The 18,143-nt window shown below is 38.3% G+C and overlaps 1 protein-coding gene and 1 non-coding gene across 4 annotated transcripts in view; both read right to left on the bottom strand.

Moving 5' to 3' along the window:
* Positions 1 to 249: 249 nt before the first annotated feature.
* AQP (aquaporin) overlaps positions 250 to 18,143 on the bottom strand; it is a 32,080-nt gene continuing 14,186 nt past the window's right edge. For all 3 annotated transcript variants that reach the window (XM_069828511.1, XM_069828509.1, XM_069828510.1), the window contains 4 exons: positions 14,555 to 14,747; positions 4,825 to 4,906; positions 2,432 to 2,570; positions 250 to 645 (listed from right to left, as the gene is read on the bottom strand). In XM_069828511.1, coding sequence (XP_069684612.1) covers positions 446 to 645; positions 2,432 to 2,570; positions 4,825 to 4,906; positions 14,555 to 14,747 — 614 coding nt within the window. In that variant the 3' untranslated portion in view covers positions 250 to 445. The remainder of the gene's footprint in view (positions 646 to 2,431; positions 2,571 to 4,824; positions 4,907 to 14,554; positions 14,748 to 18,143) is intronic.
* TRNAD-GUC (transfer RNA aspartic acid (anticodon GUC)) lies at positions 4,462 to 4,533 on the bottom strand. The gene has a single exon. It is a non-coding gene; the product is annotated as a tRNA-Asp (tRNA).

Genomic DNA, 18,143 nt, shown 5'->3' with positions numbered 1-18,143 from the left:
AGAATTACAGCAGAGAAAGCTGGAGTATCCATTAGCAACCTGCTTTGATCACCATCACTGTCCCTATAAATTTCACTTGGACTTCCCGAAATTTGGGTCCCTAACATGAAAACTCACTCTCTTCAACTATTCATCAAACTATGTAGATGAAACATAAATATACCAATCTTTACCTTCACAATTAATGTAACAAATTATGTATATAGTAGTACTTGTGTGTTATTTGGGGACATGATAAAAAACCAGGCATTTGAGTGGCATTACAATACTTTACTGAATAGAATTTAGAAATATAACAGCTGTCAGTTTTCAGTTTCAACAATAACAATAAGTTTGTACTCTTGGTGGTTGTGCCACTGTCAGTTTCCTGAGTTTGGAGTGAAGAAGCAGCTATGGTAACACAAGGCTTTGAGGCACAATGGCAGTGGGGAACTCGTTGCAACGATCACTCCTCCTTCTCCTTCTCTTCTCCAATGAGCAGCTTCTGCACTGTTGGATGTCTGTAGAGGTAGACTGACGCAATAGCACCAAGGCTTGCTCCCATCCAGTACACCACGACGTGTTCGATTAGTGTGTTGCCGTGGCAACCATACTTGAGGGAGGTAGCCAGCACTGGGTTGAAGTATCCCCCAGAGTAGTCGAATGCTGTAACAGGAGCAGTTGCAGGTAAGCTTAGTACTCTCTATTCCTTGCATATAATTGTGTCAATTTGTGCTCTCAGCTGATGACGTGGTCTCTTTTGAGAGTTCAAGTTAGCTTACAACTACATAGACTATTAAAGAGCATGTGAGATGATTGGCAATAACAAAACAGTGATGGAATGAAACTGAAAGGTAGACTAAAGTAGTTTGAGAAGAGAACCTACCCCAGAGTCACTTTGTCCATCACGAATCACACAAAATCTGTAGAGAAACGAAATCCAGCCCAGTGCTTACTGGCCGAGCTATGTCTGAGCCGTGGAGTTCGAGGGAGGGGATAGAGCTTAAAATAACCAGGTAAAGAGAATCTTTTTAACATGAAATTATTATATCAGCTGTGAAAATGTATGTGGGCATATTGATTTGAAAAGAGTTTTTAGTTGTATTATATTTTTCAAGTAATTCATAAGCAAAGTAATAGATTCCATTTAGGGAATAGTTCGCTTCTCCAGGTTTTCTCTTGTTATATTTTCATTTTCTTTCTTAAACCAGTTACTCATTACCTTAAATACAAAGTAGTAGCAGTTTGATGACACTTTCAATTACAGAGGTTATTCAGAATACAAATGGCCAACAAATTTTGCCTGTATCCCTCTATTAGAGACATAGTTATTTTATGTGCCATAAATTTACAATACAGTCTTCCAATTTTACTTTCCTCTCGGAGAAAGTCATGCTAAGGATTTTATTATCAGCATGAGAAAATGTTTAAGCTTCTGATACAGGCTAATTGGTACTCTACCTTTAAGAAACACACGTACAGAATGAAATTCTTAAGTGTAATCTGTCCACCATTGTGGAGTAATGGTTAGTGTGTCTGACCATAAAACGAGAGGACTTGGGTTCAAATCCTGGTTGGGACAAGTACCTTGGTTGAGGCTTCTTCTGCGGTTTTCCCTCTATGCATTAAAGACAAATGCTAGATTTCGGCTCTGGATTCATTTTGCTAGCATTATCACCTTCATTTCACTCAGATGCTAGATAACCTTTGCAGTTCATAAAGTGTCGTAAAATAAACCCATTAAAACGAAAGTATAATCTAGGACTGAGAATCAGAAGTTATCACTTGTTCAGTGTTTAAATCCTAGGAAGAGAATACCAATAAAAAAATTTGAAGTTTCCAAACTGATTAAGGTTTCAGGTCTTATTAATCAGTTGTGCCTTTTTAATATAGGGTCTGGTGCGGGAACATGAAAGGTTTTCGCGGATAATAACAGACTCATATGCGCAGTGATTATTATAGCATTATTGTGACCACAAAAAGGAGGCTTTGGAGATTGCTCAACATGAATCGCTGGAGCATACGACATCTTATTGCATGTGTAGAGTGGTATATTGAAACAGAGTCTGTCACAATAACGCAACAAAATTTACGGAGGGAATTTAGGCTACGCAATGTGTCATGTTTTGGTACACGAAATTCCGTACTATTGGTTCATTGAAGGATAACTCACCACCTGGACCTCGACATACTGTGAGTACACCTGAAAACAGGGAACGAGTGTGCATGTCTGCCATTCGCAGTCCGAAGAAATCAGGACGTACAGTAGTTGCATCTTAATGAACTTAATGAACCTAGTACTTTCAATGAGAAACTGTCTTCAATTACATTATAATTATATGAAAGCTATATCTTGAGATTGTTCATTATCATAATTCAGTTGTGAGGACTGAAATGAAAACTGGATAAGTGTGTTGATTTCATCTGGAATTGTAACTCGAGTGTCACTTACCTGCTACAACGAGAGATGTAGCAATGAAGGAATCTATGGCAGTGCTGAATCTTGGACCCAGGTCAGAGAGAGTTTTGGATGCCAGGCGACACAAGCAGGTGGCCACACCTTCAATGGCAGCACCATATAGCACTGGAACCTGTGTAGTCAAGCAGATACTTATGTACATCTCTTCTTGTATTTCCTTGCACCAGCTTTAAAATTTGGGTGTCAACTTGTTGGAATGATTCAACAAATACAAATGGTTGGCTGTGAATGTTAAGAACATCCCCCTGAAGCACTGTTATTACATGCGTTTCTAGGCTTTCACAATGAATGTGATCATGATTTATTAAGCTTTCGTGTATTCCAGGACACTGTGGAATACCTAAAAGTCTCATTCTGAGCACAGATATTGCTGCTCTCAATAGCTCCTGTTTTCTTTGTGTTTAAGTTGAGGAAGGAAGGCCATAATTACATTTGCGTTACTGAGATTGAAGCAACTATGTGTTCTTTTTTTTACTAGTGAAGGAAATGCAATCATTATTGGAAAAGAATTCAGAAAGTTTGTATGAGAATAGGAAGAAAGCCTTAATGTACAGAATATGGCCATTGTACCCTAGATACTATGTATGTTTCATGTTCCCTCTAGGCATGAGTATTCTTGCAATCCACCTCTAATATTTAGTGTTGTGGGATTTAATTGGTTAATCGATCAATTTCTGTTGTAAGATTAATCGATCAAAAATATGTAATCAAATAATCGAGTTGATTAAAATTAATCAGTTGTAGTTTATATTAATTATGTTGTTGTTGTTGTCTAGTGCCTTGCATCTGGCAATGAAGCCATTAGCAGTCGTGCTTTCCAATACTTTTGAACTGTAGTTTCTTCTGATCTTAATGCTTCACAGGTCTTCAAGTGATCTTCATTCATTTCTGCTGGATCGTTACACAGGACACATATTGGTGAAGCTGAGATACCTATTCTGTAGAGATGACATGCTAGACAGTCATGATTTGTCAATAGTCTGAAGTCTGCAACTGCTGTTTTTCTTGGTCTCTGGGGGATATTAATTATTATTTTGTTAATATAAACTCATACTAAAAATTCCGACAATATTTCTCTCTCGGAAATTGCTTACTTAAAAGCACAATAGTACTGTTATTTTCTAACTGCAAAGGAGATATCATAGGAAAAATCTTTGCACAGACACTTCAGAAATAGATGGAGATATGAGGCCAGTGACCTACTCTAACTGTATTGAAAGTTGAAACACATGCAAAACCCTTATTAAGTTTTAGGGTTTTCCAAGAAAACTTCCACCTTGTTTCACAGCAACATGAAGCTTTGAAATGCAGTTTTCTCAAAACTTTAAATTTTGGGTTGTTTCCCTTTTGAACTGGCCTCTCAATGTATATTGCTAACATATTCATGGATAGCACTTTAATAATTAGAATTTTGAATTATTATTATTGTTGTAATTTGGCGCAGTGAACTATATTAACTATGTCTGCTTATTAATTATGGATCATAATTTGTTGTGCTCAAGAATCTTCAAATGATAGTGCATGTATTTAATAATATTACCTTCTGCATTACTTCGAATGGTTTGTGACCATTATTATTATTATTATTATTATTATTATTATTATTATTATTATTATTATTATTATTATTATTATTATTATTATTTTCGTTGGTTGTTCTTAAATTGATCAGCCTCAGTGAAATATGGTGAAGAGGATGAGAACTGGTATAATAAACTAAAGAGTATGGAACATATCTGTCCCACCTTAGTACATATTGTCCAGCATATCTCACAATGATACACTCTTTGATGAGAGATATCGGTAGTCACTTAAGTAACTATGGCTGGAGCTTCTACATAATTTCATAACAGACTATAGTCTTTTCTTCTTACAAAAAACTTCCAATTCTTGTAATATCTCCAAACTTAAAATTGTTACTACATTATTACCATATACATCATTGTCATATGATGTCATTGTGATACATCAGTATATAGTGAATAATTTCGAGGGAAAAATTGTTCCGGAGCCGGGTATCGAACCCGGGACCTTTGGTTTGACGTACCAACGCTCTACCACTGAGCTACCCGGGAACTCTAACCGACACCGATCGAATTTTTTCCTCTATATCCACAGACCTCAAAGTGGGCTGACAACCGTCAAGCAACCAACTTCGAGTGCACACTAACTTCGTGTGACTTAAATTGTGGTTTTCTGTTAACGAACAGTGACGTGTATTATGCAAATCAGATTTGCATCAGTATACAGTGTTGCGAAAGTTATGCCAGTCTCAGCTAGTTACTGCTGAGATGTGTCTTTCTTTCGCAGTTGATGTTGCACTGTAACTTTTCAAGCTTTCTACACAAGCAGTGCATTCAACCAACCTGCAGATCAGTAGAACAATCACTGAATGCCCGGTCGCGATGCGTTTCAGCTATTTCTAGGCTCCAAAGTAGCTGCACATATCTGTAAGAAGAAGTAATTTCGGCATAAATATGAAACACCTGTGGTCACATAACATTGCTCCATATATCACACAATTCATCCATGTCTAAGGTATATTAAAAGGTGATTTTGAAAGGAAAAGGTACGAGAGATGCAATTCAACTGCTATGAACAATCGGCGAAAGATACCTAGAGGAGAAGTGCATATAGTATTTGTGAATCTAGAAAAGGCGTTTGGCAGAGTGGACTGGAATAAACTGATGGGGATCCTAAAGAAAATTGGCGTGGATTGGAAAGAGAGGAGACTGTTCAGTAATCTTTATATGAAACAACGACTCAAAGTCAGAAGGAAGTGAAATAGGAAGAGGAGTACGACAAGGATGCCCTTTATCACCTACCCTGTTCAACATCTACTTGGAGGATTTAGTGAAGAACTGTTTTCAGAACATGGGAGGAGTTATAGTAGGTGGAAGATGAATAATGTGTATAAGATTTGCTGATGATATGGCATTGTTAGCAGAAGAGATGATTCTAAGGGATATGCTGCTGGAGCCAAATGACAGCTATGAACAGTATGGAATGAAGATAAATGCCAATAAGACGAAGACCATGGTCATAGAAAGAAAAGTAAAGAAGAGAAACTTACGAATTCGAAATGAGGCAGTAGAGCAAGTGGACAGCTTCAAATACTTGGGGTGTAGTATAAGCAGTAACATGAGCTGCTGCCAAGAAGCCAAAAGGAGAATAACAATGGCAAAGGAAGCTTTTAATAGAAACAGGAACATCTTCTGCGGAACTCTGGAAAAAGAACTAAGGAAGAGATTAGTGAAGTGTTTTGTGTGGAGTGTAGCATTGTATGATGCAGAAACATGGACATTACAATGAAGTGAACAGAAGCGACTAGAAGCATTTGAAATGTGAATATGTAGAAGGATGGAGTGTGTGAAGTGGACAGACAGAATAAGAAATGAAGCTGTGTTGGAAAGAGTGGATGAAGAAAGAATGATGCTGAAACTGATCAGGAAGAGAAAAAGGAATTGCTTGGGTCACTGGCTGAGAAGAAACTGCGTACTGAAGGATACACTGGAAGGAATGGTGAATGGGAGAAGAGTTCGGGGCAGAAGAAGATATCAGATGATAGACGACATTAAGATATATGGATCATATGAGGAAATAAAGAGGAAGGCAGAAAATAGGAAAGACTGGAGAATGCTGGGTTTGCAGGGAAAGACCTGCCCTTGGGCACAACACTATGAATTAATTAATTCATATCCACAAATAGAAATCTTTATAACTGTCACAGGACTTGAGACTAACATTCCTGCATGATCTCTCTCTCTCTCCCTCTCCCTCTCCCCCTCCCACTCTCCCTCTCCCCCTTTCTCGCCCCTCTCACTCTCTCTCTCTATCTTTCTCTCTCTCTTGTATATTTTCTCGTTTATTAAGCATACGGCTACCATTCTTGCATGTGTTGACTACTGTTGAAAAATGTCATTGTTAGAAAATAGTGCTATGAAAATCTTAGAGAGCATTTTGCATCCGGAATTACACAGCTCATCATTCTTTGGCAACTGCAGGAAGAGGAAGAAGAGTTCATTTTTCAGCAATCTCACTTCTATCATCGTGTGTGTGAATATCTCAACGAGCATCTTCCTGCCAAGTTGGCAGTTCCACTGCTGAAGATCAAAACTTGATGAGGTGGCCTTCGTACGTGACCTAACCACCTGTGATTTTTTTTACTGTGCGGTATGTTAAGGATAGCATTTACACTCTTTATTTAGCCAATAACCTGCAGGAGTGCCGTGTCGCATCACAGCTGCAGTGTAGTGATAGATGGTGACATACTGTGCAGAGTATGGGAGGAATTGGAATATCAGCTACATATGTGCTGTGTGACCAGAGGTTCCATATTGAGAAATTGTAAGGCATCGAACAAAACTTGGAGAGATTACCTACCTGTCTATTGGTAGTTTTTGCGTTGCTGTAGCTTTAATAGTTACGAAGATGAAGTATTATGAACTTGGAGCAATCATTTTGGGACAGAGTGCAATGTGTGGCCGTCTCTATAATGTCTTTTCCCGTGTGTCATAATTATATAGTTTCACTTATGTAAAAATGTTTTTATTTTATATTTGACTTGTTCCACTATCTTGGGAATGTATAACCAAATACGTGCGTGTGTGTGTGTGTGTGTGTGTGTGTGTGTGCGTGCGTGCGTGCGTGCGCCTATATAATGTAGTGGGTGATTCGAAAGTCTCTTAACATTTTCCTTATATTGCTAATGAATTAATTTCTTTTGTGTGTGATTTGATACGACACTGACCATAAAAGAAAGAGCAACAGTCATTTGCACTCGTGTCCATGGAATGACCCATGAGTAGATTTTACTCGAAAAATCAGGAAACCGGGTCCTATCAGACAAGCTATCAGAGATCTGATGAACAAATTCAAAAGAACTGACAGTTTTGCGGATGATAAGCATTTGGGGATGCCAGCTACAACACCAGAAACAGTCCACACGGAGTCCACCGCACCTATGAGGAGACCCTGCATGGAACTGGAAGTTGCACAAATCACTGTCTGGCATACCTAGCACTATAAATTGAAGAAAAAAAAAGTCTTTACCGTATTCAGATACAAGCTTGAACCTGGGGACTCTGCAACTCGACAAGCTATGTGTTCTGACTTGTTATAAAATAGATGCAATTGAAAATGAAAATCTGATGGACAATGTGTTATTCAGCAATGAAGCAGCATTTCACTCATGTGGCCATGTAAATAAGCATAATTGTAGGATTTGGACAGAACAGCCAAATGTAGTCCAAGAGTGGAAACAGGACGCATTCAAGATAAATGTGCGAATTGGGAAAACTAAGACGAAAATTTACGGACCTTCTATGTTTTCAGAGCCTACAATTAAAAGAGAATAACTACCTTGATATCCTAAAACAATAATTCTCTGAATCGCAGCTGGAACAGAATAGGATAAAAAACATTCTTGTTTTCCAGCAAGATGGTGCACCACCTCATTTCGTCAGAATTGTTCGGGACTATCTCAATAGAATCTTTTTTATAGGTAGATCGGTTGCTGCTCACTGAGACTTAGGGTGGTTCGCACTCCAGACCTGACACCCTTAGACTTTTTCGTCTGGGGTTTCATTAAGTCTGAGGTGTATTAAGGAAGATCAACACAATAGAGCAACTGGGACAGTGAATAGCAGCAGTAGCAAGCGAGGTTATACCTTTTTTTTTTTTTTTGAGTTCATTTTTGAGGTTACACCTGCTATGTTGGAGAAAGTGTTCTATTCTACACAAGAAAAATGAGGGCTATGCCTAGACTTAGACAGTCATCACATTGAAATGTACTAAGCTTATCTTTTATTGCAGAGTACTTTTTAGAAGTAATGCAAATTTTGTAATTAGTTTTGTTTTTTAATAAAATGTAAAGATACTTTTGAATCAAGCTGTATATATGACACTGTCTTCTTGTGGTTTGGCCTAAGATCTTATTGTCTTGTTTGTTTGTTTAGTCAACTGTCCGAAGACTGAACTGAACTTAAGTGACACCAACAACGCACCACTCGTGAGGCAACTAAGCAAGGAGAAAATGGGGGAGAGTGGCCAGTTTCTTTCCCTGTCCAATTTATATATCACCGACTAGCAACATATTCCACTAATCAGATTTCAGATGTAGGCCTATACAAACAATTGTTCTTCCTATGACACATATTGTTAAGTGAGATGTACTGCCTGATAATAACAGGTAAGTATACATATCAGCCAGAACCGCAATCAGAGGTGCAAGATCCTATTTCGTTCTATTTTTATTTGAAATCGGTTTCAGATGTAATTCAAATTACCGTGTTTCTACGAAGATGACGTCATATCGTTAAAATAAACCAAAAACAGTACTCCAATATTTGATGTATACAAGAGTGCAAAGACCATAGGAATTATTTCATTCACTATTCAAAGTCTATTGAATTACATTAATCACATGATATTTTAAAAAGCAATCAAATTGAATTAATCACCGAACGCTTTGAATGACAGTATATGGAGAAGAGATATTCTTTATAATACAGTAGTATAAATAGATATATTGACGGTATAAGCAGAAATAAGTAATTACTTATGTTAAAATAATAATAATAATAATAATAATAATAATAATAATAATAATAATAATAATAATCCGTGGTGCTACAGCCCACAAAGGGCCAAGACTGACCAGCTGGCTGCTGGCTTCACGGCCACGTCATGCCGAAGCAGAGGTGGACGATCATCCAACCAGAATGGAGGTATCGTGTGGTTAACATGATGAGCCCTCCAGCCGTTATAGCTGGTTTACGTAACCGGATTTTGCTACCTATCATAGATCCCCAAGTGCATCACGTTGCTGGGTGGGCACCAGTCCCATACACTGGCCGAAATTTCATGAGAAAATTTCTTCCCCCATGAGGACTCGAATCAGCGCGCATTCCGAACGTGAGTCCTAGGCAGGATACCTTAGACCATGACGCCACGGCGTGGGACTTACTTATGATATACCAATCATTTTATTTCATTAATTACTGTTAATTACGAGGGGGATCCAGGAAATAACGACCGTTCGCACATACCCGCCGCGCAGCTGACTCCCCTTCCTTGTTTGAAGGTCAACTGGCTTCGTTAACATGTGTTCTCATAATGTTGTGAGTACTGGTTGCAACAAGTCGCCATTGTGCATTTTGTGTTACTTCAAAATGAACGACGTGATTGATAATCCCGCCGACTGTGAGGTGAGGAGTGTGATTCGATTTTTGAATGCCCGACATTTGAAACCTGCAGAAATTTACCGGCAATTGAAAGAAGTGTATGGTGATACTGTAATGAATGAAAGAAATGTGAGAAAATGGTGCGAAATGTTCAACAATGGGCGAACAAATGTCCACGATGAAACTCGACCCGGACGCCCATCACTCATCACAGAAGACCTGAAGACTAAAGTGAATGACAGAATCTTGCAAGACAGGCGCACATCACTCGACGAATTGCATATTGCCTTTCCTGACATTTCTCGTTCTTTGCTTGGTGAAATTGTGTCGCAACACCTTGGCTACCACAAAATCTGTGCACGATGGGTTCCACGGCAACTGAGTGACCAACACAAAACTCAGAGAATGGCCTCAGCATTGACATTCTTGATGCGATATCACACAGACGGAGACGCCTTTTTTGATCAAATTGTGACTGGTGATGAGACCTGGGTGTCTCACAACACCCCAGAGACCAAGCGCCAATCACGTCAGTGGCATCATCCCTCATCACCCAAGAAACCGAGAAAATTCAAACAGACTCTCTCAACACAAAAAGTCATGGCTACTGTTTTTTGGGATCGCAAAGGTGTTCTTTTGCTGGATTTCATGCCAAAAGGCACTACGATCAATGCAAATCGTTATTGTGAGACTTTACGAAAACTACGGCGAGCCATCCAAAACAAGAGGCGAGGAATGCTTTCGAGAGGAGTTGTGCTTCTTCACGACAACGCCTGCCCGCACACTGCTGCTTCAACTCGAGAATTGCTGGATCAATTCGGTTGGGAAATCTTTGATCATCCGCCCTATAGTCCAGACCTTGCTCCTAGCGATTTTCACCTTTTCACTAAGCTGAAAGACTTTCTGGGTGGTACACGTTTTAGAAGTGATGAAGAGTTGAAGAAGACAGTGAACACCTGGCTTAATGAACTGGCGGCAGAGGAGTATAACACGGGAATTCTAAAGCTAGTGAACAGATACGACAAATGTTTAAATGTAGGTGGTGATTATGTAGAGAAGTAAAGGAAGCTTCACTTATGTAACAGACTTTGTTTTTTCAAATAAATATATTTTTTTTAATTATTACAACAAAACGGTCGTTATTTCCTGGATCCCCCTCGTATTTCATTTATTTTATTTACAGATATTGCAAAAAATGGAGAGGGATTCAGTGTCATTTCAAATAATGGGTTTGTGATGGGAGAAGAAAATGGATGCAGAAGTAAGTTTGGTAATGATGTGTCAGTTGATATAGCCTACCAATATAATGTTTACAACATTACGACATTCAAAATTTTATAAACTTATTTTCAGGAAGGTGAGGGAACAAACTGACCTGTGATATCTATCTCATTTTTAGCTTAACAAACTGGGTGATATCCCTTTTTGGCTCAAAACTTCATGTTCACTCAGAAGTGGCACTTGTATTTAAGATTTTAACAATAATAAGGAAACATGAAGTTTCTACATTTAACATTGCTCAGAAGCAATTTCTTTCTAAACTTGGTATAAGTTTAAATAAAATATATGCAATTAAAAATTTAAGAAAAGTAAATGTTGCAAGTCTTTCACATGGCCCTTGGGACTGACATATCTTACTTACAAATTACTTTTAAGGAACCCGCAGGTTCATTGCCGCCCTCACATAAGCCCGCCATCGGTCCCTATCCTGTGTAAGATTAACCCAGTCTCTATCATCATATCCTACCTCCCTCAAATCCATTTTAATATTATGCTCCCATCTACGTCTCGGCCTCCCCAAAGGTCTTTTTCCCTCTGGTCTCCCAACTAACACACTATATGCATTTCTGGATTCGCCCATACGTGCTAAATGCCCTGCCCATCTCAAACGTCTGGATTTAATGTTCCTAATTATGTCAGGTGAAGAAAACAATGCGTGCAGTTCTGCTGACATATCTAATTGGTGTTAATTTAGCTCTCAAAGGTTGAATTTGAGATATTTTTGGGAATTAATGTAGAAATTGTAGTGTTAGTAAAATTGTATTTCCTTTGATAAATAGGTTTGAGATTTATTTTGACTCATAGAAGTTAAATTTCATGCTGTTGAGGTGTAGAGGAGGCAAGAGAGTGAAGTTCCCATGCTTTCTGGAACTCGGCACTAGAATAAATTGATGTAATGTGCTTTCTATTTGTGGGAAGGACCTCATGCTCTGTTTTATAAGAGAATGGATTCTGAAGCCATAGTGAAATTAAATATCTTATCACTTCCCGGCTTGAACTCTGGTCTTCTAATTTGCAGTCTGTCGTGTATCAACAAAGTGAATGAAACTCTGGTTTGACCAATATTTATTAAAATGTAATGATCTAAATATAGATGTCCAAAAATTAACTATCGATTTTGTAGAAATAGGGCGTTTAGGAGTAAGATGTGTATGGTAATGCATTGCATTGCAGGTACATTGTGTATCTATACTGTGTATTTGCTGCTGGAGTCCGTGGATTGGTTTTGCGACAAGAACTAAACATGTGTTCCGTCATTACAAATAACTGAATCTGCATGCTGTTTAGAATACCAGAGAGGATGGCTATTGTGGTGTGAAGGCTGGAGAGGTCGTCGTTGTATGGTGACATTCGGATAAAATTTCATTGCCAATTCATAAAGCTGAGTCCATGAACAAAACAATTCACACGTTGGTGAACAAGTTCAAGAGCATTGGGATGGTAGCAATGGAGCTGGACACGACGTCCATCAACCTCCTGATGGCAGCATTAAAGCCATCAGGTTGTCCAAAATCATTGCAGCATTTGTCATGGGAATTGAACATTCTGCATTTGATGTTGCATAAGACGCGTTTCACATTGAAGAAGAAGCCGTACCACCTGCAGGTTCTGACCACCTACATGATGAGGATTTGGCTGAGTGTGTGACTCTTTGTGTGGGGATTTATCAAAGGACATGTATTCACCGCATTACACAAGCTTAACACCGACAATGCTTCAGAACATTTTTCGCGCCACTGCCAATTGATGGGAGGTATGTCGCAATCGACAGTATGAATAGTGAACATGTTGAAATTAATGTGTAACGAACATATACCATTACATCACCATTTAAAAAAAAATGATACTTAATTGTATGAACACCTCATACTTCTCCTCTTATACACTTATTGATAAAAGATTGGTTTAAAGAAAAATTAAAACAAAATCTGGAGAAACAAACTTTCATAATTACATGGGTAGATTTTTTAGTAGTACCAACTATGCTGCAGTGATGCCGTGCAAAGAAGCCAGGCAATATTGTTTATAATACAGGTTGCTTACATGCCTCTCTTCTCTCAGAGCTAAGGAACTCGCCCTCTCCTCTCCATGTCCGTTCACAGTGACAACAATAAGACGAGAAGTTGTGGGCAAGCTGTCGCAGTATATAGTCGCAATGTTTTCGAAGGAGGAACAGAGAAGCTGGTTAAAAATTCAATGTGCTAGAGGTCGCGCGGCACAACAGTGTCATCAAGAACTGCACGAGGCTTGCAGTGCGGCTGCGTTACCTTACCAAACGGTAGCAAGGTAGATTAGAGCCTTCAGATAAGGACGTGAAAGTGTGTTGGACATGCCTCGATCTGGTCACCCACCATTAAGTGACGAACATGTACAGATTATGTCCGCTTTAGTGGAGACGGATCGGAACTTAACGATTCGTGAGTTAGCGCAAGATACAGGATTGGCGCCTTCGACTGTGCATCACATTCTGAAGGACCGCCTGAAAATACGGAAAATTGCCTCAAAAATGAGTTCCACATGATTTAACGGACATGCAGAAATGGCAGCGATATGACGCTTCTTGTACTCTCTGAGCTATGAGCGCGAAGGAGAGGCCTTGTTACAGCGTATCATTACAGTTGATGAGACCTTGGTCAGATCTTATGAATCTCAGCTGAAACGCCAATCGGACGAGTGGCGTCATCACTGGTCACTACAAAAACAACAGTTCGGCAGACCCCACCAATGTGAAGACTATGCTGATTCTTGCCTATGATTGGGATGGTGTGATCTTAATCTTAAAGCATACCGTTTCCCCAAGGCAGAACGTTAATGCGGAGTACTACTGTTCGTTTTTGCGAAACAATTTGCGAGCAGTTCTGAGAAGAAAACGGAGACACTTTATGGATAACCCACCCATCGTTCTGCATGACAATGCTAGAGCACATACACCAGGAGTTGTGTCTAAATTGTTCAATCGCTGGGGCTGGGAAGTGCTCTATCACCTGCCATATTCTCCAGATTTCAGTCCCTGCAACTTCAATATAATCCCTAAGATGAAGGACCCGCTTCGCGGGATTAGCTTCTGAACAGTTGAAGACGTTTTACAGGCAACTGACTGCTCTATTCGCACCATCAACAGATTACGCAGTGCCACCAGGATCCAATAGCTTGCACATCACTGGGAACACGTTATATGCAACGCTGGAGACTACATCGAAGGTTTGTAAAACTTAGAACCATGTAAATATGCTATGTATCGAGAAAAAAAAATAGTTGCCAGAACTAAAAATCAACCTATGTATGTACCTGAGAAGCACATATCATTTTTATGTGGTGATGCAACTACTTTAGTTTATTGTTACAACAAAATAATAATATCCAAGAAAGAGTAGGTGTTAGAAAAATTTTAATTATGATATTTTAGTCGTAATCACAAGCTTTATTATCCTTATAAATAAAAGCATAAGGTTTTGTTCCATTGCAGTACATTACCACATTGCTCCAAACAACTCCAATCCTTGTCATCCATGCTGTGAGTCTTAATTCAGAAAGGAAAAGACAGCTTTTTGACCATTAAGACTGTTTCTAATTATGTAATAATTTCAGTTTGGGCATCTCTGTGACTGAAATTGTACTCTCCAAAACTTACTTGAACACAAGCATGCCTCCTGACAACTCGAAGAAAGACTTGATAATGGCAGTGCGGATATCTGTTTCACCCTTAACGACGTCCTCCATGTGTGTGTATGGGCATGCGGTGGCATCTCCCCAGTTCAGAGACCACCAGATTGTTAACAGGAACAAAAATACAGCATATGTTGACACCCCAAAATTGTCAGCCACTGCAACAACAAAACATGTAACAGACAGAGAATAGGATTTACATTTGTGACTACATTTTGCTTGATCCTGAATGTATTAGAATGAACTGAGTGCTGTATGTGTCCCTTGTTCTGAATCCTCCTGTACTGCCTCGAAACTAGGCATTGTGATTTACGTCCTCTCTAAATTCTTTCAGCAGGACAGTGAATATTGACGTGAGATAAGTGGCCAGCAGAGCAGGTAAGATATTTATCAATCCTGACACTCTTTGTAAGGACCCAGAAACACGCGTTCGATACATTTTAGATTCTTCTACCTTTCAACTTCCCCTCTTGTTAGGAAGATCCGCAGTTTGTGAATATCTATTATGGTACAGAGTTCTTGTATGGTGCCATATCCGAAGACTTAGGTGTAGACGCCAACTCAGAGTATTTCCATGGTTATAGATTCCATATAAAGTTTGGCTTGGGTACCACGTAGAGTTGGTCTCCTGAGAAAGATGGTATAGTGTATTAATTCCTCTTTAGTACAGAATCCGTAATCACTATATTTATGGAAAAATGTGGCATGATGACAGAGAAAACAGAAATGTCCCATCAAAACTTCCACTTCAACTCACCAAGGTTTGAACTCAGGTCTCCAGCGTCCTGCTAATGATGAGCTATAGGTACATGTTATCCAAAACTGATTGTTGTATTCAAGATATTTGGAAATAGTAATTGAGTAAAAATACTTGTGCAGTGTCAGAACTAAAGAGTGCATTTATTTTAAATACTCATTCATCTTCATATTCTTTAGAACTACCTATTATTTTGGTCCGTTGACACTCTATCACAAGAATTAAAAAAGCAGCTCTAAGACAAGGATAAATCTGTATAAGTCAATTAGTTTAATCTTCTAAATTTTCTCAAGATTCAAAATATTTCTGCTTCCTAACCATTATGCCTGCTCATGAAACAGTTTACCCATGATTTATAACCGTGACTTGTTAGTAGCCCTACAACTATATTTTTAGCGTACATCTTTCAATTAAAAGTAGGAGGATACATTGAAGACAGGCTGTTCTCTTCAGTGAAGAATTTAGCCTATCTCTTAGCCAGTGCTTCAATCTAAGCATTACTGAATATCTTGTGAGGATATTACATAAGGTATCAGTGCTCTGAGTGAAGAACTTTCGGTATTTCTGACAAAGGGCTTCAGTCTTATAAGAGACGAATGTCTCCTTTCCACCAAAGCATCAGGTTAGCAGAGTGGTGCCAGGGGGATACGAGGGGGGCTTGCGCATTCCTTCTGGTATCTCCACACCTCCTTCAGCACTCCTTCCAAGTAACCTATAATGTAATCTTAGTATTACAGCGTTTAATCATGTAAGACTGATGAATGATGATGAATTAAATGTAATTCTAAGTTAAGAGAGATTCCTTCAAAGTTTATTTATTTTACTCATCATTAAAGGAGTATTATTTAAATTGAATTTGGTATAGGCATTCCATTGACATTTATATTCTTCTGAAGTTTTACTGTCGATCTTTCAGAATAAGTTATAACTGTTGTACATTGTTTACTATTTAAAATATTTCGTTAAAAATTTGATATGTTAATTCTTGCAGTTCTGATCTAACACACTCCAAAGGATAACTTGTAACTTCTAACAATTAAACAATACATAGGTTGCGTATTGTATGTTGCAGAGGTGTATTATAAACCGACAATGCGAGAATAATGATTTAAAATTATCGTGTATTTTGTAGACTGTCATTTTATTAATTTTTGTTTCAAGACTTCGATATGTGTGTTAATCCACGGCGCACTCTACTACAGGCAAGAATGTTGGTGGTGGGGCTTGTGATGTCAGGAGGCCAGAAAGCTGCATGGAGCTCTGTTAGGCTTCGACGCAGTGTGTAATGAGTTTTAATCTATGTGCAATGAAGGAAAATAATCATTTCATTAAAGTTATCAGCCACAAAGTAAGTGATATAGAAAATTTGATTGTATTGGAAGTAGATGAGATATACGTTAATGAAGAAGTAGATTACAGGTTTGGAGAAATCACGCTCTTCACAGAAAATCACGATCCCTTGACAGCAGCAAAAACTGTTCTTGTTTACCTAATATCAGCAGTATTTTCGTCTTTCGAACACATTGTTGCCCTGCATCCAGTGAAAATCTCAGGATCAGGAATGGCTGGTGTAACCAAGAAAAGTTTTCAACTTCTGGAGGATTGTAACTTCAAAGTCTTGTATGTAATTTCTGGGAATAATAAGATTAATATCTTGCATGAATACACATTATGTCCAGTACTGATCATCCTGTGTACTACATGTATGATAACGTACATCTTTTTAAAATATTAGAAATAATTGGCTAAACCAAAAGGATCCTGCCAAATCTTTCAGATTCCCTGGTTTTGACTCTGAGACCGTAGATTGTAATGGAGATAAATTTAAAACAATTGAATTCAATGCTTGAGAGACATCTATAAGAAAGAAAGGAATAGCATTTCGAAAAAAAAATACAAATTGAACTACAAAACTTAGTATCGTAGCAACCTAGAGAGGCAGCAAGTGTCATTTGCCCTAAATAGGTAGGCTACTATGTTTTTGACAAGAGCACTAAAGCTTCTTCAATAGAACATGGTTATAAAGACACTGCACAATTCATTGCTATCCTATGGAAATGGCAGTCTATTGTAAATACAGTAGAGCAGTAACAATGGTGTTCATAGAACGAATATGCTTGGCAAACCATTACCTCACTTTCCATTTTTGGTTCCAATTTCTTGAAAATTTTGAATGAGAATAGGGAAGAATGTGAAAGGCAGCTGTCTAACCACTGACATGGGCAAAATCCTGATTCGAAGTTCAGTAATGCTTATTACTAAGATGATAAAATTTATCTGAAAATTAAGAATGTAAAATATGTACTACCAGTACCTGGTAAATTTCAAACAGATAAATTATAAAAAAATATTCAGCATTTACAGGCAATTTTACAGTGGTGGAAATAAGGCCTATAACATTTCTGTCACTCAGGTAATGATGTATGCAGAAAAGAATATTAGAACAAAAAACTGTACTTGGTATAAAATCTACAAGATATCGATGGTGTTTAAGTAAAAGGGCTGAATCCTCATTTTTTAAATGTGACTTTCTTTTGCTATAATTAGCGTAATTCGTTGAAATTTAATTGAGGTGGAGCTGGGAAATGGACCCATAGGTCTATAGGCCCTTTTTCGGGAGAATGTTCAATTCGATTCTCCGTTTTAAAATCTACTTGCTTAAGTAGTTTCGTTTTAATATCTTGTAAACAGAGGGTAGGGTAGCTAATTGAATGAACTCATGCACCTTTGCATGGTTGTGAAACTCAGCAAACATTGGTGAAGATGATCCTCAAAGTGAGTACGAGTCCATCCAGGA

The sequence above is a fragment of the Periplaneta americana genome, chromosome 6, assembly GCF_040183065.1.
Source record: "Periplaneta americana isolate PAMFEO1 chromosome 6, P.americana_PAMFEO1_priV1, whole genome shotgun sequence".
In the NCBI taxonomy this organism is placed as follows: Eukaryota; Metazoa; Arthropoda; class Insecta; order Blattodea; family Blattidae; genus Periplaneta; species Periplaneta americana.
The sequence above is the reverse complement of the archived record's forward strand: the minus strand, read 5'-3'. Positions and strand labels throughout refer to the sequence as shown.